Source organism: Dama dama, chromosome 7, assembly GCF_033118175.1.
Source record: "Dama dama isolate Ldn47 chromosome 7, ASM3311817v1, whole genome shotgun sequence".
NCBI classification, from domain to species: domain Eukaryota; kingdom Metazoa; phylum Chordata; class Mammalia; order Artiodactyla; family Cervidae; genus Dama; species Dama dama.
Genome location: NC_083687.1, coordinates 22,930,879 through 22,956,692, shown reverse-complemented (window position 1 = coordinate 22,956,692; position 25,814 = coordinate 22,930,879). Strand labels below are relative to the sequence as shown.

At 42.7% G+C, this 25,814-nt stretch overlaps 2 protein-coding genes across 6 annotated transcripts in view; both read right to left on the bottom strand.

Annotated features, from left to right (window-relative positions):
• The window catches only part of LOC133059064 (adhesion G protein-coupled receptor F4-like), a 28,677-nt gene extending 17,864 nt beyond the window's left edge, over positions 1–10,813 (bottom strand). Inside the window, exons 1-3 of the mRNA XM_061146097.1 lie at positions 10,645–10,813; positions 1,431–1,539; positions 143–197 (exon numbers count right to left, since the gene is read on the bottom strand). Of these exons, the coding sequence (XP_061002080.1) occupies positions 143–197; positions 1,431–1,517 (142 nt within the window). The 5' untranslated portion in view covers positions 1,518–1,539; positions 10,645–10,813. The remainder of the gene's footprint in view (positions 1–142; positions 198–1,430; positions 1,540–10,644) is intronic.
• Positions 10,814–11,677: 864 nt separating this feature from the next.
• LOC133059571 (putative adhesion G protein-coupled receptor F2P) overlaps positions 11,678–25,814 on the bottom strand; it is a 36,487-nt gene continuing 22,350 nt past the window's right edge. For 4 of the 5 annotated variants that reach the window (XM_061146889.1, XM_061146888.1, XM_061146887.1 and 1 more), the window contains 4 exons: positions 22,272–22,313; positions 20,521–20,580; positions 16,216–16,292; positions 11,678–15,024 (listed from right to left, as the gene is read on the bottom strand). In XM_061146889.1, coding sequence (XP_061002872.1) covers positions 16,245–16,292; positions 20,521–20,580; positions 22,272–22,313 — 150 coding nt within the window. In that variant the 3' untranslated portion in view covers positions 11,678–15,024; positions 16,216–16,244. The remainder of the gene's footprint in view (positions 15,025–16,215; positions 16,293–20,520; positions 20,581–22,271; positions 22,314–25,814) is intronic. The other variant, XM_061146892.1, reaches the window with a different exon arrangement.

Here is a 25,814-nt window from a genome sequence, read left to right as displayed (position 1 = left end):
ATGATGTTTAACATTTAGAACTTATTTGAGATGGTTATTCTATGTGAAAACTTGTGGTCTGGGGATTGATCTGCAATATCCATGCCCTTCCTTTATTCTGCCCAGTCTTCAAATGGAAGAAGACTGTCCTGTAGCTACATACCTTGAATTCTTCCAGTCTTGGGTTTTCTTTCAGGACCTTGAAGTTTATCTCCAACCTGTAAAACATAAATTCTCAGAGGTTTTCTTTACAGTGGGACTCTACTCTCTCATCTCAACTTAGAGACTCCATGTGAATATGAAGAGAAAATGTGTTCAGGACTAGGAAGAAAATGGCACCTGATATTGCAGGAATTTGCTGAAGGGATGTGAGCCCTGACAGAGAACATGCTGCCCCCAGTGAAGACGAGAAACTGGGTGTGGTCACTTAGGCGCTGAAGGTCAGGGGATGGGGTACATCTGTTGGAAAGTTTAAGGACCCATGGAGAGCACAGTGACAACAATTAGAGCACTAAACTCTTCTCTGCTATATTAACTGTAGCTAGGATAGGGAACTAATATGGTTCACCCAATACACAGAGAAAGACCTGAGCAGATACTAGGAACGAGTGCTAGGTTGCAATAATAGAATCATAAATTTTTTTGTAGCTATGTTGCTATTGTTTAGTTGCTAAGGGTGTCCAACTCCTTTGCAACCCCGTAGACTGTAACCCGCCAGGCTCCTCTGTCCATGGGATCTCCCAGGCAAGAATACTGGAGTGGGTTGCTATTTCTTTCTCCAGGGGGAGCTTCTTGACCCAGGGATCAAACCCGAGTCTCCCCGGTGGTTCAGTGGTTAAGAATCCGCCTGCCAATGCAGAAGATATGGGTTCAATCCCTGGGTTGAGAAGATTCCCTGGGGAAGGAAATGGAAATCCATTCCAGTATTCTTGCCTTGGAAGTCCCTTGGACAGAGGAGCCTAACAGGTTACAATCCATGGGGTCACAAAAGGGTCAGACACGACTTCCTGACTAAGCATCTTGTAGCTATAAAGGACTGTAAAACTCTAAAAGAGAAAAAGACACTGTTCGTGTTATAGGTAAGGAAATTAAGACCCAGAGAAGTGAAGCAACTTGTGCGGCTAACAAACAAACTTAAGGTTTGAACCTAAATTGCTTGACTGCCAAGTTAGTACTTCTGCCTCTCAAGAGCTGCATGTCTACATACTCCATGGCTTGCAAAGTGGTTTTTCTACTAGACTGTTGCACCCTGTGACAATACTGCTCTGTCACAAGCCCCAGCCACCTCTCAACTTTTCATTGCCCCTTTCTTTAGAAAGTTGCCATCAGAAAGGGTAACATCGTAATCATTTGAAAATTTCTTTGAAATGACATGTTATTTATCATAAATCAATCGTCTCAGAGAACTGATTGATTTCTCATGGGATCACATAAGAACTGATCAAACTTACTTTTGTGCGGATATGGAATCTACTATGAGAATATTCTGTGGCCAGAAATAATATTAAACAGCAAATCGTGGTTGCCTGGGACTTCATTTTCACACATGAGGATCTTCACCTGCAACAGACAAGGGTGGATCCAGCTGAAGATGACAACACCACATAACTAACCTAATATTTAGTCAGCTAACCGACCACTGAGTCTGCAGCAAATGTAAATTTCCTTATGCTCTAATGGAGATTCACTCACTCTTATCCATTTAGGCTCCCGAGGCAAACTGACCAGGAAGCAGATGAAACTCATGGGTCTTGGATCAAAGCCTTCCTGACTGGAGTCAAGACTAACAGGGACTTTCACAACTCCACTGTGCCTTCTGCTGAGATGATGATCCACAGACACTTACAGGAAGGCTTCCAAGTTGTCTTTTAGTTTAAAATTGTCTTTGAACTGCTAACCAATGAAAAAAAGGAAAGTATATTTTGATGTACACCATCATCTTGTAGAACAAGTCTGAGCAGGAGAAAGGGAACATGGTAGAACGACAGGCAAAGTTGGTAATGGATTTGCATAGGTGTTGAAATAGAATTGTGGAATTCATAATCTTACAGTGTGGGTAGAAAGATGTTTTCATGTATGCAACCAGTTGGTGGATAGACACAGAAGGCAGTTTTCAATATCATTATTGTTTAGGATAGATTTTTAACTGATCTTCACAAACAGAAGTAACAGAAGAACCAGTATGAGTTGTCTTCAAATAACTGTATGGTTTACATATAATTCTCCTGTAGCTTTCAAGATGATGCTTTTGAACTGTGGTGTTGGAGAAGACTCTTGAGAGTCCCTTGGACTGCAAGGAGATCAAGCAGTCAATCCTAAAGGAAATCAGTCCTGAATATTCATTGAAAGGACTAATGTTGAAGCTGAAACTCAAATACTTGGGCCACCTGATGCAAAGAACTGACTCATTAGAAAAGACTCTGATGCTGGGAAAGATTGAAGGCAGGAGGCGAAGGGGACAACAGAGGATGAGACGGTTGGATGGCATCACCAATGTGATGGACGTGAATTTGAGCAAACTCCGTGAGTTGGTGATGGACAGGGAAGCCTGGTGTGCTGCAGTCCATGGGGTCACGAAAAGTCTGACATGACTGAGTGACTGAACTGAACTGAACTGAGTTTTCAATAATTTTTTACCATAACACAGTAATAAACAGATCTTACATTGTTACTCAGTGTGTACCGACAAAAATATGTGTGTATAAAGCTATGTCTATATAAACATTTAAAAATAAATAATTTTTATATTTTGAAAACTTTTATGTTAAAATACTATTCTTCCTATCTGCAAGAAAGACATTCTGATAAAGTCACAATTTTTATCTTGTATTCCACTTTATTCTATCTGACATTCTCTCCAAAATTGGTTGCTACCCACTCAATTGAATTTACAAACTTCTAATGGATTGTAACCTGCAATCTGAAAAACAGAAATATAGACTATAAGATTCCTTTTCCTTTTCAAGTCAAAAACTGTTCACTTCTCCTGCTGAATTGGTCATGTTGATCCTTTCTCTTTGCTTTTCTTCACAATTCAATCACAATTTCCTTCCCCACGTACACTTCTCAGGGAGAAAAGATACCTACATTCAGAACCAAAGAACAGGGCTGATGGGTGAGTGCAATTCTCCTCTACCTGGAGAACATTGTTTGAAATGCACAGTCAAATGATCAAAGTCAAGCCAAAGGGAGGCATTTAAAAATATTAATGCCTGCTATCTAAGGCTTCAGGTGAGAGGCCACTCTTATTCTTCATTATTTTCATTATAAGAATCCTGCTTAAAGCTAATCTTGCTGGAAGAAAGTCAAGGATTTGGCATAGTGACGTGATGTGATTTATGGAATCCAAAAATATTCCCCAACCAGTGCTAGGGCCTCCAAGGCCACAGTTTCAAAAAATGTTCAAGGAATAAATAGCCCAATAGCCATGGCATTTTCTGTAGATCATTATGCTCTTTGTGGAAGACTATGAAATGATACATTTTATGTATTCATATAAACTAAGAAAAATTTTAATGGTATAAATATTTATGCAATATGAAATCACAAGCATACACATAAGAAGCACAAATTTTGAACTAAGCACTCTTGGTTAGTTTGAGGTTAATTTGCTACTTAATCATTCATGTTATCATTGTCTGGTATGTGCAACCCACATACCACATGGTATGATAATTATATGGTAAATTTCCTTCAGTGACTGCAAATGCTGGGGAGATACTGTTTCATGATATTACTCAAGAGAAGTCATAGCATTCTCATCTTTGTCCAGTTTGACTTATGGGGATGAGTCAGATGGATAGATGTTTTTAGGTTAGTTCCAATTGGGTTGTTTCTCTCCTCACCAGAAAGAGTTGGATGGAATCCCTCCCATCAGAATTCAGATGTTGGCTGAGGCCAAAAGCCAGAGTGCTCTGCAGAGCAATGGGGAAAGCTTAAGACCCCTGAGAATGAGGAATTAAAAAATAATAAGCACTGCCGGCATAATCCATAATCAGAGGTTGATATTGTACAGAAAAGAATGGAGGAAACATGTTTTCTTAGATTAATCATTGATAAAGCCTTGATGGGGGCTTCTCTGCTGGCTCAGACAGTGAAGAATCTGCCTGCAACAAAGGAGACCTGGGTTCGATCCCTGGGTTGGGAAGATCCCCTGGAGAAGGGAATAGCAAACCCACTGCAGTACTCTTGCCTGGAGAATTCCATGGACAGAGGAGGTAGGCGGGCTACATTAGTCCATGGGGTTGCAAAAAGTCGGACATGACTGAGCGACTTACCCACACAAAGCCTTGATAACTAGAACAAACTTTGAGTTTGTATAATACCAAGCTGAAAAATTTCTGGAAGTACAAATAAAATGCCTCTCTAAGGCCTAGCACAATGTCTACATAGAGTAAGATTCTCCTTGAGGCTTAATATTCATATCTTATCCTCAGTGATTCATTAATTTAGATCCATTGGTTGGGCTTAATGATACCTTCTAAAAAGGAAAAAAAATAACAGTGAAGGCAATATGAGAAGTGACATGGACCAAAATGAACATATATTTATATTCATGTCCATGCTTGACTAGAGATAAACATGTAAAGATGGAAACAAGAAAGTACCCAAATTGACATTGCTACACTGAATTAAATTATCATGTTTCATTGAATCCAACATTGTAAGCAACATCATTATTTTCATGTCCACTAAGAAAAGAAAAGAAAAGAAGCTTGCCTATTAAACCATGACATGCCACTGATTGTACAATATATTCCAATTTCAGAAATGTTGAAAGGTTAGAAAAAAATGCCTATCTTAGAACTGATGAACTATGGCACTAAAAGAGGGCCTTCCCAGATGGTTCAGTGGTAAAAAAAGAAAAAAGAAAAAAAATCTGCCTGCTAGTGCAGGAGCTGCAAGATACTCGGGTTTGACTCCTGCATCAGGAAGATCCCCTGGAGTAGGAAACAGCAACCCACCCCAGTATTCCTGTCAGTATAAACCCATGGACAGAGGAGCCTGGCGGGCTACAGTCCAAGAGGTCAAAAAGAGTCAGACTTGACTGAGCTCTCACATATGCAGCACTAAAAGTCTCACTCAGCACTAGCTGACCATAAATTCTGACACTCCGTGTATCCAGAAAGCTTTTTATTTGTTTGTTTCTAAGGAAACAGCTCTTCTTGAGAAACTTGGTTGAGTCAATGATTTATTTCTAATGACTATAACAATGATGGCAATTTCAGTTTTTACTGAAAAAGATAGATAGCTAGGTCAAAATTCATCTTCAAGCTCTGTAAATACCCAGACACTTCAATTCAAGGGAGTGTGATTTTCACTGATACAGCCCAAAGCTAGGAGACTTCTAATTCTCACGAATTGCTGGATGGCTTTGGGCAAATCTCACAAGCGCTCCATGCCTTGGTTTCCTTACCTTTGAAATGACACAGTTGGACTAGAATCTCATTTCTAACTCATGTCTTATTAGAAAGCTCTAGTGTTTTTTTGAATTTAAGGTTCTGGGTTCACAGTGTTTCATATCAATGGTCCAAATCTCAAGTTGAAATGCAACCAATATAGAAAATTCTTTTGAGGGGTATATTTATATAATTTAATTCCTGAAAACAGAACAGTCAACTCTCTTGAGGCCCCACAAGCCAGCTCCAGCCCAGAAGTAGACTAGCGCTACAATCATGTATATTTATCACAGGACTGATGCGTATTATCCACCAGCTGTTGGGCAATAATTTGTCCCAGGCATCAAAAAGTGAAGACAAAAAGGATGGAAGAAAAACAACACTGAGGACTTTTATATACTTCAGTGTTCTACAAATTCAGGAAATCTCTCTGCTTCACTCATAGCAGGCAACAATATAGAATTTGGTGTCTAATGGATTTTGCCAAGGCATTCTGGTCTCATAGAAGAGCAAGGGGGCCCATGGTCAGGTCCATCTGGGAAACACTGCATAACAGCACCACCACCACCCACCCCTCACACACACATGCTTTCATATAGCAACGTTCCGAGAGTTCTTGAAGTGACAAGATTGGCACCCAGGTTTTACCAAATTTACTCCATCATCAAGTGCCTTGGGTGCATTGAAAGCTGCTGTCCAAAGACAGTATGCTATTTGGGAACACATTGATCTCCCCAGATTTGGGCTTCCCATGCCTTTGTCAGGCCCCTACCCCATGCTACCACCAGGGACTTCCCTGGTGGCTCAGATGTTAAGGGGTCTGCCTGTAACACGGGAGACCCCGGTTCAATCCCTGGGTTGGGAAGATCCCGTGGAGAAGGAAATGGCAACTCACTCCAGTATTCTTGCCTGGAAAATCCAATGGATGGAGGAGCCTGGCCAGCTACAGTCCATGGAGTCCCAAAGAATCAGACATGACTGAATTACTTCACTTCACCCCATGCTGCTAACTGCTAAGTCACTTCAGTCGTGTCCGACTCTGTGCGACCCCATCCCTGGGAATCTCCAGGCAAGAACTCACCCCATGCTAGTCCTGTGCTAATTCCTTCAATTCACTCAAATTGTGATGCAAAGTAGGCCAGCAGAGGGTGATAGTCCTGGTGTTAGCACACCCTGAAAGAAGGAGGAAGTGTAGGGGTCATCTTTAGTCCATGAAATAAGCCAGAATTATCCTGAAACTCGAGATGATGCTCGGAGTAAAGAGGGAGGGGAGGCAGGCACAGGTACGAGGCAGTCAGACGTTTGGGATGACCACACGGAAGGGCAAGACAGTCTCAGAAATGAAGGATAAAGAAGAGGAAAAGAAAGATACAAAGAACTCTCACCAGAGCCATCTGCAGTAATTAGGTAAATAAATAGCTATTTGATTTACAAAGAAACTCCCTCCAGCTTCTATACTCGTCACCCAATAAAGGCAACTCCATACTTTGTCCCAAAGTATCCAGAAGAAGATTTATTTCAGAGATAAAAGCAACAATCAGGGGACTTCCCTGAGGGTCCAGTGGTTAAAATCTCACCTTCCAGAGTAGGGTGTGCAAGTTTGATCCCTGGCCGGGGACCTAAGATCCCAAATGCCTCTCGGCCAAAAAACCAAACAAAATACAGAAACAGTGTTGTAACAAATTCAATAAAGACTTTAAAAATGGTTCACATCAAAAAAATCTTTAAAAAGTAAAACTAACAACAAAAAAAAAGCAGCAAGCAATCAATCTGAAATGGTAGCTTCTCAGGAACTAGAAAATTTCCAATTATTCCTCCTTAATCCCGAAACCCACCTCTCTTTGTGCATCCTCATAAAGGTGTGAATCACCTCCTTTTGCTTTTCGCTTAATAATGAGGCAATTCTGTTAGGGGAAGCACACTGATTGAAACCGCCCACCCTGGCCAGGCACCATAGGAACCATTTGCATGAGTTGTTTTATGGCAGGAGATCCTGATAAGGAATACGGAACTAATAGGCCACCACCAGCCGGAAGAGTTCGGGAAAGATCGAGAGGAGACACTACCTGTCCGTCCACTTCCCAGAATCCCTGTTGCTAGCATCCATCTTGGCTGAGCGATGCGTGCGCCACCAGGAAAGACTCTGAATTAGAATGATTGGCCAAAGACCACCCGGAAACTAATCCCATCACCATAAAACCCAAGACTGCGAGCCACGCGGCAGAGCAGTTCTCCTGGGTTCCCTTACCTACTGCTCTCCACCCGGGTGCCCTTTCCCAATAAAATCTCTTGCTTTGTCAACATGTGTCTCCTCGGACAATTCATTTCCGAGTGTTAGACAAGAGCCCAGTTTCGGGCCCTGGAAGGGGTCCCCCTTCCTGCAACAATTCTAGGTGGCTGAATGGAAGCCAGGCTCCCTGCTCTAACATGGTGATTACTTCGGAGAGAGAGAGAATATAGTGTTTGCAGCCTCCAGAGGCTTAAAGGAAAATACAGCTGCACTCAAAAGTCCCAGAGGGACTGCATCTCAGGATTTAACTTGCTGGAGAATTCAACGCCAAGGCATCTCGCACACCATTCACTGCCTGTGCTCTGAGCCCTAAGGCCATGGGGTCAGCACAGCACTGGGCTTAACGCTTTTAGCCCCAGAACCCTAGAGAAAGTAGACTGCACCTGTGGGAAACTCAGGGTATCATTAGTTAGGAGGTAAACATAGAAGGACATTTCTCTGTCCCCAGCATCCAGCAAAGCATAAAGTGTATAATAGACTCAGTAAATATTTGTTGGAGAAATGAATAAAGGAGTGAATAATGCCAGCTTCTGATGCTTTTGTTTTAAAACCACAGAACCATTCTCCCCAGGTGGAAGGAAGGTCCAAGAAGGAGGGGATATATATATTTTATATATATATAATTGATACATATATCAATTCTGCAGTACAATTCAATTCATTGTACAGCAGAAACTAGCATAACGTTGTCAAGCAATTATATGCACTCAGTTGCTCAGTCATGCCTGGCTCTTTGTGACCCTTTGGACTGTATCCATCCAGGCTCCTCTGTCATTGGGACTTTGCAGGCAAGAATACTGGAGTAGGTTGCCATTTCCCTGGCCAGAGGATCTTTCCGACCCAGGGATAGAACCCTCATCTCCTAAGTCTCCTGCATTGCAGGCAAATTCTTTACCTGTTGAGCCATTGTGCAAGCCTGCCAAAGCAATTATACCCCAACAAAATTTAATTAATTAAATGATTAATTTAAAAATAAAATCACAAGACAACTTTCCTATCTTAGAGGAACAGATGAGCATATTTGCAATGCTAGGTAAACTTCAATTCAGTTCAGTCACTCAGTCGTGTCTGACTCTTTGTGACCACATGGAAAGCAGCACGCCAAGCTTCCCTTGGATAAACTTGGAACCTGGTAAAGTAAGTTGAAATGCACCCAGTCTAATGGACCTCCTCTTTGCTATACTACGTGGAGCTTTATGTAAAAAAAGATTTTGAGGTCTCATCTAGTTTCAGTAGGAAAGTATGTGCTGTCAGATTAGTGATGTCTTCCACAGGCATGACTGCAAATGTCTGTCCACTGTTGCCATAAAGTCAGGAATCACAAAATACTGTCTCCCTGGACACACATAGAAGATGCTGTCTATGTTTAGACTGTCTTCTAACTGTCCCACCTTCCTTGTACCTGGAACTGAGTTTCTGAATGAGTTGGAATTAAAAAATACAGTTAGCCTTCGTGGGTCCTGGAACTGTTTCTGATACTAGATGCTAGACGGTCTTGGAGCAGGTGACTCACACAGCCTCAGGCACTCCCCGCCTGTCTGAACATGCTGAGCGAGGGCTGGCATCAGGACTCGCCAAGAAAATAATAGGAAGTGCAACCTGGGAACTGTAAGTGCAGTCAGGCAGGGAGGAATGCAAGGAAATGTGTGATCTCTCAAACCTCTTCATGCGAAACGCTCTGAGGTGAGCTGCCTGAGAATGCTTGTAAACTCCCTGGACACTTTCCCAAGGCGTTGCACTCCACTGAACTTCACCCCAGGGTGAGAGGGACAGAAAGCTCATTTTCAAACCTTCTAGATGGCACCTCACCGCATACTCCTCAACCAATCCCACTGGTGGGAAGGATCAATTCAGAAAGGGTAACTGGAGGCTGAGGAACTCAAAGAGTTCAGTGACCCACATTTTGGTGTGTGTGTGTGGGTATGCTGCCCTCAGCTTAATCTTCTGTCTATCCCACTAGTATAATTAAAACTCTGATTAAATAACCAGATGGCAAGTTATTTGTGCGTTTCTTGGCCTCGATAATAGAATATATTCAGTCTCTCTTACAGGTTCTCCCTTGCCATGGATGAGTTGATTCATAGGGAGCCTTGGGGGAAGAAAAAGATCCAAAAGATTTGCTAGAATCAGAAACATCTCATCCTAGGTTATTTTAGATGGCGTCCAGCCAGGGTCTTTGTAGTTGAGCATCTTCTCTGAAAATTGCAGTCTGGATTCAAAGTCTGATAAGTCTGAATAATCACATCATCTCAGAGTTGGAAATCTTCCAGCATCTCACCAACTATCTTGATACTTATATGATGTTAAAGAAATTGATAAGACAGGCAATTTCCCTGCTTCAAGAAGAAAGTTCCCTGGAGGGTTGACACTTAAGAAAAAAAAAAAAAAATAGCGTCTCAAGATGCACACTTTAGAGGTTCCAGAATTGTCCTCAAAGTATAAGCAATATATGCCATCAAATGACATAGTATTGGTCACAAAATGAGGGGGAGATGCCTTTGAAAAAGGTTTCAGCAGTTAAGTGGAGGAAATGTTTCCCTTTTAAGGGCAGATTTGTCAGTCCCACTAAAAGAAGAAACTACTAAAGCACGCTTCATTAAAAAAAAAAAGAAGAAAGAAAACATCTAGCTTTACACTCAACCTAAATAAGGGAATTGAAAGCTAGTTTTCTCATCCAATTATCAAGCAAGGGGGACTATTGGAAAATAGAGGATTTAATTGCCATTTTCAGCCCTAGGAGTGAGCAATTTAGAGCAAATGACAAATGACTTTTTAAAGAGAAACCAATAAAAGAGATGGAGGAAATACTCCAGACCTGAGTTAGCCAATCTCTAAATAATAGGAGGGAAGTTTCCTGCAGAGTCAAGCATTCCAGAAAATACCATCATAAATCACACATCTTCCCCACTCTGGGATACGTCTAACGACAGTCCTGTCTTCAGCAGGAAAAGGTGCTGGTGTGGCGTGTGTACTCACGGCATCCAGGAAAGCCCGCAGCCCAGCAGGGGGTCGGCGCTGGGCTCCCCCCCAGGGTGCCCCACCATCACTGTGTCCGCCCTGGCACCCCCCACGATCCTGTCAGCGGCTGTGATCTGTCTTGTCCATGATTGAAAGGAAGCTGAGGCGGCCCTGGTGCTCACCAGCCTTGGTGAGACGCCGATGCGAGAACGGTAAGCCTGCCCTGGGTTTCGAGGCTTGTGTAAGTCTGTGATTCACTCCTTAGTGGGTCGGTCAAACACGCCTAAGAGAAATTACAGGTTCCTCTCGTCTGAAGCAAATCCATTAAAATGAGTCAGTTGTTTGTCCTTTCCTTCCTCCTCTTTATCTCGGATAATCACATGAGACGGTTGCACCTACTGCACTGGGGTAATGAGAACTCAGGCAGGCGGGTGGTAAACGCAAGACTGTGCCACTCTTGTTGTCCATGTTAAATTGTTAAAAGGCGATCCCGTTTTTGCCTGCACTGACGTTAAACTTGGAACACACTGGCTAGGACGTGATCCAATCCCTGCCTTAACACCAAAAATATCTTTGGTTTATTTTTTAACGACTGATCCAAGGAGTTCTTACTGAGCCTCTACCTTGATGCACATCCATGGGGAATTTTGAGATGGAGAATTTCGCCTGTGGGAAACTTCCCTTGGTCTGACTTGGGACAGGGTGGCCAGCTGGATTGTCCTTGTCACCCCCCAAATGGTCCCACACCTCCCGATTCTAGCCCCTCCCATTAACCTACCTTCCTGGCTCCTCCATATGACTGTTGCAAACTTCCATTTGACTATTACCAGGGGAGATGTAGACAGAAGAAGAAATAAGTGAGAGGAGTTTTATTATGTCTGTTGTACTCATGAGGCTCAAGGAGACCATGCCTGTGGAAACAGGTCATTCCATTTAGGTCATTAGTTAAGTACCTTGTCATTTGGAAATTTTGAAAAATCAGTATCATCAAACTTTTGGTTGTGTAATCACAGGACTTTATTAAACATATTCTATGTACAAAGCACCTTGTTCTGCTCTTTGGACATACAAAGCAAGTGACTTATCGAGTAACAAGGGTAAATCTGTCTCCAAAGGTTTATGGTCTTATCTGGGAAAGAAAATACATGCACACAAGAAGGCTAAAAGTAAATAATACTACACAATAAATACTGACTCAACAGTGAATGGGCCAGATATACATATTGCAGGAAATCAGTGGAGAGAATCAGCACTTCTGGTTGGACTGATCAGGGAAGGCTTTACAGGGAAGGCAAAAAGTGATGCACAGTTCGGACACAGAAGGCCCTGGATACGTGTATAGTCTCTGAAATATACTCCTCCCAGGGCAGGATACCAAGTATCACAATTCTGTAAACACTGAGTGAAAAGATCCTTCAGTAGATTTTGCTGGCTAGTCACCCTGATGAAAGAAACTGAATCCAATGCTCAACACTTTCATCTAGATGCCAGTGAACCAAGACTTCCCTGGTGGTCCACATTTCTGAAGCAGGGGGCACAGGTTCGATCCCTGATTGGAGAACTGAGATCCCACATGCTTCGCGGCCCAAAAATTTTCTTTAAAAAGAGAAGAAATTAGATGTCAATGAACCAACTCCTATGAGAGTGTCTGATCCACACTCATGCACATACATGAATTCATAGGTACTCTATTACAAACAGCTTACATTTTAATGCCAATTATTATTTGCCAAGTCCTATTCTCAGTACTTTATCTACATTTGTTCATTTAATCTTTCCAATAGCCCTATAGGGTAAGCACCATTATTCTCAATTTCTGGTTGGGAAAATCAATGTCCCAGGAATTTAAATAACTGTCCCAAGGATTATCAAGTACTAAATGCTCTGCCCAAGAATCTGCCTTAGACACCACTAGCACCAGTTTCTCCTTGAGCCACCTGGCCAAGTCACTTCCTTGGTGAGATGTGAACGGGGCGTTCCACGTATCTCCACCCTGGGTCTTCCATGGTCAGCCTGATCCATGCCGTTCTTTGTCACCTTTCAGGATGGGACAGACTGAAGTGTGGGCCACAAGAGGGAGGGTGGACTTCTCCAAGGGATCGTCAAATGATTGTGGGGTTTCTCTGTTAGCATCCATGAGCTTTTATTCAATTATTTTTTATCTTTAGGTCACACCACGCAGCAGGTGGGATCTTAGTTTCCCTGCCAGGGGTCTGACCTTCACCCCTGCCCTGGCAACGCTGAGTCTTAGCCACTGGACCACCAGGGAAGTCCTTCATGAGGCTTTCTTAATGAATAATAACCCCAACATAGAGTCTTTCGCACCTCCTCTCTTAGGGAGTGAGTGCATCGGAGCAGAGGGTGCTTTCACATGAAATGTGGTTGCCAAATTCACAATACAGATGAAAGGCCAGTCTCTCTGTCTCTCAACCTCTCTCTCTCAGGCTCAGACATTCCATCTGTAAATTGAGGCCGTTGGACTCAGTCTGTTCTAAAGTTTTTTTCAGAATTATAAATCCTAAAACCATCTAGCTCCATGACATTGCGTCCTTCCTTCAACATGTTGATTTGGGGTAAGTGACCTTTCTTCATATGGAAGTCTCTGCATCGGGAAAACCAGGACTGTGTCTGCTCCATGCTCTTCCCTTGAAGAGACCCTACAGAGACACTGGGAAATGTCAAATTAAAACTTCTTTCTGACCTCGTCTGCAAAGGGTGCAATTGTTGTCCCAAGATGAACAATACCACTTAGAAGATGACTCATTCTCCCGGTTGGTATATTTTTCTACCTTCTGATTATTATATTTTTGCTTTCTTAAACATTCCTACTTAGAGGAAATTTTCTATAGTAAAAAAAGAGAGAGAGAATAAAAAAGTTTTACTACAGTTTTCTGTGGTAAAAAAAAAAAAAACATGACACCCCTCATTCACAAAGTGAGTCACCCTTTTCCATTTGTAATGTAACATCATTAATACTGGCTTCTTTTGTATATAACTTTAAAAAATCATTTATTTATTTGGCTGTGCAGGATCTCAGTTGCAGGATGCGGGCTCTTAGTTGCAGCATGTGGGATCTAGTTCCCTGACCACGGATCAAACCTCAGCCCCCCTGCATAAGGAGCTTAGAGTCTTAACCACTGGGCCACCAGGAAAGTCCCAGTACTGACTTCTTGGGGAGATAACTAAGGGCTACTCATTGCCTCTTGTCCTTTATTCACTAATTTTTTTTTCCTGCTGCATCGAACTGTGTGCTTGCTTTAAAAAGGACCTTTTTTTTTTTTTTTCCTAGAAGGATTTTTATCTGTAATACTGTTCTCCTATCAGGTGGCTCCTCATTTGAACATTGAATTTGTTTACATACAAGGTAAGAAAATCAGTAACTCTCTCTTTGAAATATAATATTTCTCCTTCCTCATCCCCGGTTTCAAAACACCATATTATTCGATGGGGGTTCATCTTACATGGGCTTCCCAGGTGGCGCTAGTGGTGAAGAACCCACCTGCCAATGCAGGAGACACAGGAGACATGGGTTCGATTCCTGGGTCTTGAAGATCCCCTGGAAAAGGGCATGGCAACCCACTCCGGTATTCTTGCCTGGAGAAGCCCATGGACAGAGGAGCCTGGCGGGCTACAGTCCATAGGGTGGTAAAGAGTCAGACACCACTGAAGCAACTTAGCATGCAAGTACCTCTTACATAGTCAGAGTAGACAGAGAGACCCTCGGTGGCCCCGTGGTCTTGAGGAGAAACTCCAGGGCTAGGAATCAACAGTCTTGGGTTTTTACCTCTGGCTTAAACCTCTATTAGCTGTTACTTGTCACTGCAGCCTTCAGTCTCCTTAACTTAAACACCTTTCTTGTTCCAAAGCTCTATGGTTTTGCTTGGTTCACGGCCAAAGAAGTTGTATCTAAGCCCACACTAGGCTGACCATGCAATCAATTTAAAGGTGGAGGGGTGGAACATACTGGCCCTTGAATTCCTTTTGTCCAAAGAACAATGACCTACTTAGAGTCGGCCCAACGTTGGTGACTATGCATGAGGGCCCTCCCTCAGCCACCCATAGAATCCAGCTGGGTGACATCCCTGGCCACCACTGCCAAGACAGGCCAGAGCTCTCTTCCTGATTCCAACAGCACAAGGCTGGAGACCCTGGCAAGACCAGGATTCTGCTGTCCGCTGTTGGATACCCAGCATGGCATATACATGTAGACGGTGGATGGGGAAAAGGTCAGCAACCCAGAACAGCTTAGACAGAGGGGCCTTCCATCCTCTCTTCACGCCCTCCTCCGTCAGCACCACCAAGAGGGAGGCTTCCTTCATACTCTTTGGAGGCAAGAAGACACGAGACATGAATCAGGACATTTCTCCTGGGGTCTCTGCCACTCCTGAAATGTATGACCTGGTCAAGAACAGACAATCACAGCTTTAACACGCAAGCAGCAACATCTAAAAGCATCATGACGACGGCATCATGGATTGACTCTTTCTTGAACAAGAAGCCCCTTTGGGTAGAGCCCCCTTGGCAAATGAAGACTCGCTTCCCTTTAAGTCCCTTGGGAATCCAGGAATCAGCTTTGTTCTCTTGCCTGCAAAAGCTGTTACAGAACTTGTCTGTCTCCAAGTTGGACCATGCCCTTTCCTCTTGGGAAAGACCTCTTTTTTGACCAAGGCCCTGGGTTGTTGCAGAAGCTCTCAGCCACACTGGCTACTAGATCCCTGATGTCCTGGGATCAGGGAGGCAGGCTCTTTCTATATTTCTTTCTCGGGCAATCTACATGTGTCTGTGTGCGTCTCTGTGTGTGTTGTTGTCTGTGTTTCTTTCTGGATTTCTCTATGTCTCTCTCTGCATCCCTCAGCCTCTCTCTGTACCTCTTTGTCTCAGCGTGAAAGTAGGGGTCCTGCTGTAGATGTCTCCATCTCTCTGCCTGGTCTTCAGTCTCTAGATCTAGAGGGACACGGAGACAGAGGATTGGAAGTCCTGGCTTCACGTCTGTTTGCTCTTCCAGCTCTGAGCTGCCGCCCCATGTCCCTAAGGGTCCCTGTCTGTCTGTCTGTCTCCCCCATGCCTCCCTTGCCTTTGCTTCTGTCTGTCTCTGACCCTCCTGCAAATGGAAACTAACTTCTGCATTATCTCTGAAGGCCTCCCACAAACAGTGTATATCATAATGCCTTGATCTTTTAACACTGGGGAAGAGAGGGTGACAGTAGGAAATGTAGGGATGTTGTTGATGTCATGGAGGATGTCCTGGAGATGGGAAATAAAAAGCGGGGGAAATGGAGCAGCTGGGACCACAGGTCCCTCTGCTCACTCCCCTCTCAGATACTCCTGTTGATTTAGAAGGCACCCCCCGCCCCCCGCCCCAGACAAGCCTGACTGTTTTACGGGGTCAATAACAATTTCAGACGTCAAAGAATTAGAAGTGTGAATATATCTCCAGCCAGAGCTAGGTGGGAGTAGATTGCCTGAGAAGAATCATTTCAATCAAGAAAACATCATTTCTGATTAGAATGAATCAAATTGAGATTTTTTTTTTCCAAGAAATGTCACATACAGGCCATGTATATGGGGGCCCCTTTGCTCCGTACTCACCTCCCAAGTTAGGAGTATAGCTTGGCTTACTAGCTTGGCCCTTTGGTGGGGTGACGAGAGAAATCAGAAGAAACATTCTGAGGAAGACACAGGATAGTGGACTTGTCACCGGCAGTCTTTTCAATTATTCAGTCATTAATATGATCACAGTTATTCAAAGCACATGGAGAATTATTTCATTAAGCCCAGTATTGTGCTTACTAAAACATGTCAGACAAAGACAAACCCTGGATGTTATCACTTATATGTGGAATCTAAAAAAATATAAAACAAACCAGTGAACAGAAAAAGAAGCCGACTCACAGATGTAGAGAACAAACTAGTAGTTACCAGTGGGGAGAGGGGTAGACTAGGAGTAGAGGATTAAGAGGTACAAACTACTATGTATAAAACAAATAAGCTGCAAAGATATACTGTACAGCATGGGGAATAGAGCCAATATTTGGTAATAATTTTAAATGGAGTATAATCTATAAAAACATTAAATCACTATGCTATACACCTGAAACTAACATGATATTATAAATCAATTCCATCTCAGTTTTTAAAAAAAGCACATGTAGAATTGTGACCTACAGCAGTTTATTTCTTGCCTTCACCTCCTCCCTGTCCTTTTTTATTTTAGAACCATTGACAACATGCAAATAGGCTGGTGTGAGAGACTCTCCTCCTCCCTGGCTTGGATCCTTCTCCTGAAGCCTCTAGTTTGAGACGGAGGTGGGGAGAAGGCAGTTGACTGGCGTGGAGAGAGTGAAACAGGAAAGCGACCCCTAGTCTTCAAATGACTCCACTTCTTCACTTAACTTTTATTGGAGTATAGTTGCTTGGCAATATTTTATTAGTTTCTACTGTACAGGACAGCGAATCTGCACAGATACAAATATCCCCTCTTTTCTTTATTTCCTTCCCATTTCGGTCACCACAGAACACTGAATAGAGAGTCCCCTGAGCTATATACCTAGAAGCTGTCAAACAGAGTGAAGTAAGTCAGAAAGAGAAAAACACATGTCAGTATTAACACATATATATGGAATCTAAAAAATGGTACAGATGATCTTATTTTCAAACAGCTCCTTCTCAGCTACTGAAATTCTCAACAGTATCATCAACTCCTTGTGCTAAATTATCCTTGTGTTCCAGATACATGTTGTGGATTGGAAATATCATCTTGTTGGTGGAATTATCACGATGTGAACATGGCACCCCACTCCAGTACTCTTGCCTGGAAAATCCCATGGATGGAGGAGCCTGGTAGGCTGCAGTCAGTCCATGGGGTCGCCAAGAGTCGGACATGACTGAGCGACTTCACTTTCACTTTTCACTTTCATGCATTGGAGAGGGAAATGGCAACCCACTCCAGTGTTCTTGCCTGGAGAATCCCAGGGATGGGGTCGCACAGAGTCAGACACGACTGAAGTGACTTAGCAGCAGCAGCAGAACAGAGATTAATTCATCACATAGGATATAAAATGAACACAAACAAGTATGTTTATTATTTTAGTTTAGGGGAGCTGGGACTGCAGGTAGCCCAAGGAGAAACACTTAAATCTGGACTGTAGGATATGGTGACCTACAAGTCAGAGACTTACAGATAGGAGAGGTGGAGACAGGTAATAGCCTACTTCCTCTGATTAGGGCTAAAACACCAACTTACAAAGGCTACAGCTGGTGGCAGAGTGAAGGAAAGACATAAAAAGGTAAAAACAAATTTGCCTAGGACCCAGAAAAGTGATTCTCTTTTTTTCACACTTATTTTTATTTTATTTAGCTGTGCCAGGTCTTAGATATGGCATGTGGGATCTAGTTCCCTAACCAGGGATCAAACACAGGCCCCCTTCATTGGGGGAATGTGGAGTCTTAGCCACTGGCCCACCAGGGAAGTCCAACAGACCAGTGATTCTTAACACTAACAGTACATTAGAATACCTGGGGAGCCTAAAAAGTATAATAATAACTCGGCTCTACTCTAAGACTTCCTAGTTTAATTTCTTGAGTGAAACCTGGACAGTGGTATCATTTACAAGCACCTAGAAGGTGCTTATGAGGTGTAGCCAGTCTAGAAAACCACTGATTCAGACAATCAACAAGCTAATAATGAAATTCTGGGTATTATCCTGACTTACCTAGCATATAAAGACACAAAGAGAAGGATGGGGGGAAATCATTTTCTATAACACCACCAAAGAGCAGAGCTTCCCTGTGGTAGCTGAATGGATAAATACCAGACACATGTAAAGGAGTGAAACTAGGCTGAAAGAGATTGGAAGAGTCAGACCCCTCTCCTGAGAGCATCCCGGCAGACCCAGGGAAGAGGTGGGAATACATCAGATAGGGTAGCTGGAGGCAAACATTTACATTGCTGAGATACTTCAGGAAGGTTTAGATGAGTGAGTCTCAACCCTGACTACGCTAGAACCACCTAGAGAGCTTAAGCATCTCCCCAAACCCAAGTCACAGTGCAGACCAACGCAATTAAAACCTCGGGGGACGGCAGGGGTGGAGCAACATTTTTTTGCAAGCTTCCCAGTTGCTTCTGATATCCAGCCGACATTGAGAACCACTGCTTTAGATAATCATTAGTGTTTCCTCTCAGTAAAAGTTGGCTTTTTTTTTTTTTTTCAGCTGGAAAGCATGTAAAGGTATCAGCCATCTCCCAGGTACGCAGACCAAGGACTGGGAAGGAGACCAAAGCTTCGGTAAGAGTAAGGCGAAAAGGTATTTGCAACAACATGAATGGACCTGGAGATTAGCATACTACATGAAGTAAGTTAGGCAGAGAAAGACAAATATCATATGATATCACTTATATGCAGAATCTTCTAAAAAATGATACAAATGAACATATTTACAAAACAGAAACAGACTCCCAGACATAGAGTACAAACTATGGTTACCACAGGGGAAAGGTGGGAGGGAGGGATAAATTAGAAGCTTGAAATTGACAGATACACACTGCTATATTTAAAATAGATAACCAACAAAGACATACTATATAGCACAGGGAGCTCTGCTCAATAGTCTGTAAGAACCTAAATGGGAAAACAATTTGAAAAAAGAATAGATACATCTATACTGATAACTACCTTTGCTGTCCACCTGAAATGAACACGAAATTGCTAATCAACTATGTTGTTGTTTCATCTCTAAGTCATGTCTGACTCTTTTTGGGACCCCACGGACCTTAGCCCACAGGCTCCTCTGTCCACGGGATTTCTAAGGCAAGAACACTGGAAAGGGTTGCCACGCCCTCCTCCAGGGGATCTTCCTGACCCAGGGATCGAACCTGCCTTTTCTGCCTGGCATGCAGATTCTTTACCACTGAGCCACCTGGGAAGCCTACTCCAACACAAAATTTAAAAAGTTTTTAAAAAGTAAGACAAAAGTATAGGAAAATAAAGAGGAAAGGAGGGGAAGAGAAGATGAAAGCTAAAGAAATCAAAGGACAGGAACCGGAAAGGCAAGGGATCTAGGGAGGGGGCAGTGCTCTTACTCGGTGCCACTGACCCAGTCCCCCTTCATGCAGAACTCCTGCAAGGTTAATCCACACAGAACCACAGGGATTCCTTCAGATGCCGGCATGGGAAACCCTATATCACCTCTCCTCTTATTGCTGGGTTTGTTCTCTAGGTCAACCCTGAATCTGTTTTGTTGCCATTTAAGTTTTTTCCAGTTTTTCCCTCACTCAGAACAGCTGAAGGGTCACACCTTTGCATAACGATACATGGTTTCGAACTTTATAGGAACTTAAGATAAATGATAGGGTTTGTACACTATGCAATGACCGAACCATCTCTACGATATCCTGACCAGGTCCCTTACCTTCTACAACTTCAGTAACCATGGAAACAAGCCCTCTTGAACATCAAGCTATTGATATTAGGGAAATCTTTGTGTAGGGTTAGAATTTGTTCCTCTGGAATTGTCACACCTTGAATACGGGTCAACTGATTAGAGTCATAATGAACGAGTGAGCTGTCATGGGGACCCAAGACTTTCCATCTGCTCTCGTTTCTGTTTCATCACCTGCTCTCCTGCTCCATAGTTTGAGGGTCATCCCCTCCAGGCCCTGCTGCCTTGTCACTCTCCTCTAAATGCATTTAAGTCTACTTTCTGTCTATGGATGTGGTCCCAGTGCTCCACCTAGATTCTGAACAACTCAAAGAGGCACTCACAAAGCTCTTCTGAAAAATCCATACCGCGAAAGTGTTAGGTGATGGTTTGAGCAACACTCCAGGTGCTAGAAACTCCAATGTGGCTGTTACCTCGTCAGACTTTTAAATGCAAAAATGAGCGTGAAGGCTTTACCTCTGAGATCCTGGAGATCCATTTTGCAGAGTTTACTCGATCCTTTAAGGCATCTCTTATCTGGGGGGGGGGAGTGGGGGTTAACAAAAGGAATTAAGGATTATAAGATTATGAAGAACTAACGCATATGCTTGAGATAGGCAAACACTAAGGTGAGAGTGTGTCTCCAGCAAGAACTGTTGGCAAGACCAACAGTAATAAAGCTCTTGTTAATACTTTGACTACAAACACTAGTTGTGGTATTCGATTCATTTCAAAAGTAATCATATGGTCTGTAACTACATAACACCTTAAATGCTTTTTATGCAGTTTCACTTGCAAAATTGCATTTATTCTCTATCCTACTCTAGCAGAGAAGGCAGGGCATCCGAGGTGGCTCAGTAGGTAAAGAATGCCTCTGCAGTGCAATTGCAGTGAGAAGATGTGGGTTCAATCCCTGGGTCAGGAGGATCCCCTGGAGGAGGGCACAGCAACTCACTCCAGTATTCTTGCCTGGATAATTCCAAGGACAGAAGAGTCTGGTGGGCTACAGTCCGTAAGATCACAGAGTCAGACACGACTGAAGTGACTGAGGAGCACGGAAGGCAGGGAAAGCATTATTATGTCTGTGTCCCATTGAAGAATCTAAGGCTCATGAGTTAAGGACTCTCTATCAGCACACAGCTATTCCACAGAAATATCAGGATGAAAGGGCTAATTTCTTAACCCTTACCTCTTTTACTTTTAGGTTGATATTGTATCCTCATGGGAAAACAAAAGAACCTCTGTGAAATATGTCTTTTACAAACCTTGCATATTAACTTTGTAGTAAAACAGCATTGATAGTACAACAAACAGATACATAAAATTCAAAAAATAAAAAATAAGCCCTGCAGTGTGAGTGTTTGCATCTACGATTTAGGAGGTTTGCTTTTCTCAATCCAAGAGGCAATGTAATAAAATAGAATGAGGGTGATCTTAAAAGCCTGAATAAACATCTGACGTTTTGTTCCTTTTTTTCACTTATTTTCATCACACCACCTACACACACCCATCTGTATTTGGAGAATTTCCTTCCTTAAGTCCACTGCTCTTTAAGGTAGAAGCCAGCAACTCACTTTCTCAGCCTCTTTTGCAGCTAAGATGTAGCCACGTGACCTGGGCTCAGCCAATCAGACATGATAATTAATGCAAGAAGCAGGTATCAGTGGTCCTCCCCAGGCAGTGTGGAGGGGCTGCAGTAGCAGGAACTCTAGCTTAGCACACACTGTCTGATGTTGCCCTGCTGAGCTGTGCTCTCTGTGCCCAGAAAAGTAAGAAGGGGCAGGGAGGCCTCCTGTGGAGTCATCTGTGCTGTGAATCAGGAACTACTCTTTATGCATAGCCTCCATGCCTCCCAGCCACAGAGAGACCTTCCCAAAGATGTTATTGTGAGATGTAATAACTTTTTCTGCTTCATCTAGCTAGAGTGGGTTTCGGAGAAATTGTGAGCAAGCTACTTCATCACTCTGAGTTTCAATTTCCTCATCTGTAGAACTAAAAATAAGAATAACCAGGATTGCTTTCAGGGTGAGAGCTAATGAATATAAGAGCTTAGCCCCATAAGAGCTTGAAAGCTGGTAGTATTACTTGCATCATTGAGACCTCGATGTCCTGCTCAAGTGTCTGCACAAGTGATTGAGGTGAGAGACTCCCAATAAGTGGTCTTTATAAGTGAGCATTTCAGGGCCAAATATTGATAATGCAGAAAACAGCAGAAGAATTTATTGTACCTTTGGATCCAGGATTGTTCCAAACACCAGGATGAAGAAGCCCTGAGAAAGATGGAAGAGGGAGGAAGAGCCATTAAACAAAATAAAATGATGATAATAAATACCAGTACTTATTATCAGTTCCTATTCTGGTAGAAGGTAAAAGTAATTTTACTAAATCCTTAAATAGAAAAACAAAGACCATTTTATTAAATCTTTGACTCTCTCATTTTAAAGTCGCAACACCTAGATTGATCCATTCAACAAATATGGATATAGAATTTTTCATGCAGCAGCCACTGCTCTCGACACTTAGAATACTACAGTAAACTAAGCAGATTGAGGTCCCTGATGCATGCAATACTATAGGAAGTTTTTATTTGGGCAAAATAAAGCGTTTTGTGTTTATCAGGAGTTGTGCATCTCATCAGAGTATAATGGCCCAAGAAAGTCCGAGGAGACAGGCTATGCACAGCCACCTCAGAGTTCTTGAACAATCAGTAATGAAAGAAACTTCCACAGAAAATAACAAAAGCAGCTGTGTTCAGCTTTTATGAACACCCCCAACCACCTTCCCCCATCCACAACTAAAAACTGTTATAAAACTTGTGAAGAAAAATTAAGTCCACGGATATTCATAACAATTCTAGAGTTTCTAAGTAGACTAACAGGTGCTCAGAAATGGGTGCTCCAGATATTGTACTATAGAGAGAATTTATTAGTTCTCATCTCTCTTATCTCATACCAATACTTTGGCCATCTGATGTGAAGAACCAATTCATTGGACAAGACCCTGAGGCTTGGAAAGATGAAGGTAGGAGGAGATGGGAGTGACAGAGGATGAGATGGTTGGACGGCATCACCAACTCAATGAATATGAGTTTGAGAAAACTCCAGGAGATAGTGGAGGACAGGGGAGCCTGTCGTGCTGCAGTCCAAGGGGTTGCAAAGAGTCAGACACTGAACAACGACAACATCTCTTATGATTCATAACAAAGATAGACCCCATTAAAGTCACACAGTGGCTGTTCTCCTATCATTATAGTCCATTTGAGTTTTCAACTTTTTTTTCATGGAATTGGCACAAAAGCACCCTGGGAGAAGGAAGGAAATGTATTCGTTCCATTTTTCACGTAAGGAAGCTCAGAGATTTAACTTTCAGAATGTGAAAGGCAACAACAAAATACATTAGACAAAATTCCTCTTGGAGATGAGGTTACTCAGGTCTTGACTCACCAGACAAGAGATGTAAGATAATGACCTTTGATTTAGGCATCCTTGTTAAGCTGCTTCTATTTCATAATCAAATGTGATCCTTACCCAGGCTGAGGCCTGCTAACGTACATAGCTTAAGACAACCGGCACCATAAAGGTGACCATCAGCAGAAACAATATAAAACCGCCTGCAATCATGATCTGCAAAAACCCAGCTGAAGGGTGGAGGACTTCACAGACCAGTACATGGCTATACAGCTCAGCTATTCCTCCAAACACACTAAAATATGCTTTCCTGTTCACCCAGTCCATCGAGCGCTCCCAAGCATGGAATGATTCTATCACATTACTCTTTTTAGTGTTTCTCTTAGCCTACAGGAAAACCATTGAAATCTGTCATTGTGTCTACTAAGAAAATGTCATTGATTTCGTGAACCATTCAGTTATAAAGTATCACTTGTATAAAGATGCCTGGGCCAAATACATCCCAGTATGGTTTTGGTACTAGGAATACATTTTAAACCAAAATCTTCACGAATTTTACGCAGGAATTAAAGTTTAAAAGATCTAGGAACCACAATTCTAGCCTTCAGGATGAAGGCTAAAGGACTAAGCTCTCTCTTTGAAAGATCTTTAATTTCTTGAGTTTGGATTAATTCGTATCTGAACATTTACCATAATGCTCAGCACAAAAGAAATAATAAATGTTGTGTCTCAGTGTATTTCTGTATGTGCATGTGTGCATTTAATTGCTTTATGATACAACCTGCATCTATAGCAATAAATACATAACAGGAAAACATTCCACAAGGATCACTTTTCATTGGTCCATGCCACCTTGGGAAAAGTTACAAAAAATACCCTTCAAAAAATTCAGATAAGATTTTAGTCACAGTTTTATATCTGAGTAAGAAGAATTCACTGGTAGCAGCTTCTTTGAATTTCTTTTAGTAGATAAAGCACAATTTGAGCAGATAAATCTCAAGGTGTTCTCCCAGGTTTTAAAATATGTGCTTTAACTGCTGTAGACTGAATATTTGTGTCCTCCAAAAATTCATATGTTAAATCCTAGTGCTGAATGTGAAGATATTTGGAGGTGGGGCCTTTGAGAGGATTAGTCATGAGGACAGAATCTCATGAAAGGGATTTAGGGTCCAGATAAAAGAGGCCCCAGGGAGTTCCTGGCCCCTTTCACCAGGCAGGGTTATGGCAAGAACAAAACTGTCCATCTGTAAACCAGGAAGTGGGCTCTCACCAGATACTCAGTCTATCTGTGTGTGCCTCGATCTTGGACTTTCCAGCCTCCAGAACTATAAGAAATAAATATCTGTTGTTTATAAGCCACCCAGTCTACAGTATTTTTTGTCATAGCAGCCCAAATGGACGGAAACATTTACTTTTCTCCCACCAAAACAGCTAGAGGGGGTCCTCAACCCTCACCCAGCCAGTTATTCTCAGTAAATATGAGGGAAGACAGGGTCAGAAGTTATGGATTGACAAATGAACAGTCAACGTAGCTCTTGACTACATAATAACACTTCCCTAGCTAAAGGGTGGGGCTTCCCCAGTGGCTCAGAGGTAAAGAATTCGCTTGCAATGCAGGAGCCACAAGAGCTGCGGGCTCAATCCCTGGGTTGGGAAGATCTCCTGAGGGAGGAAATGGCAACCCACTCCAGTATTCTTGCCTCAAGAATCCCACAGACAGAGGAGCCTGGTGGGCCATAGTGAGTGGGGTCACTAAGAGTTGGACTTAGCACACACGCAACTTGAGCTTTAAAACCCGTGGTGATGCTCCCACAGAGACAGAACCATGAAATCTTTAAGAAGGTCTTTCTGCTACATCCTGTTGACCTCCTGTATATTTAGGAGTCTCTCTTCTCCGTCTGCGCCGTCAGCCTCAGCTGCCCCACATCTCGGTTCATCCTTAGTCCCCACATGTCCTACTACTTCTTGCTCAATTGATTCCGTCTCCTCCATCAGTGAGGGTTGATGACTGTCCTTTCTCTCCTCTGGCACTGGGCATCCTCAGGATACTCTGACCCACAGACTTGCTGGTAAACAGTGATAACCAACTCGCCTACTTTGTAGCACTTGCCATTCTCCAAGTTTAAATACTTCCACCATGGCTGATTTAAATCTAGCAACACTACCATGTGTAAAATAGATAGCTGGTGCAATAGATAGCTGCTGGATCAGCTCAGCTCAGTGCTCTGTGATGATGGGTGGGGGGTGACGAGGGAAGGTGGGAGGCAGGCCCAAGAGGGAGGGGATATATTATACATACAGCTGATTCACTTCCTTATACAGCAGAAACTAACACAATATTGTAAAGCAATTATACTTCAATAA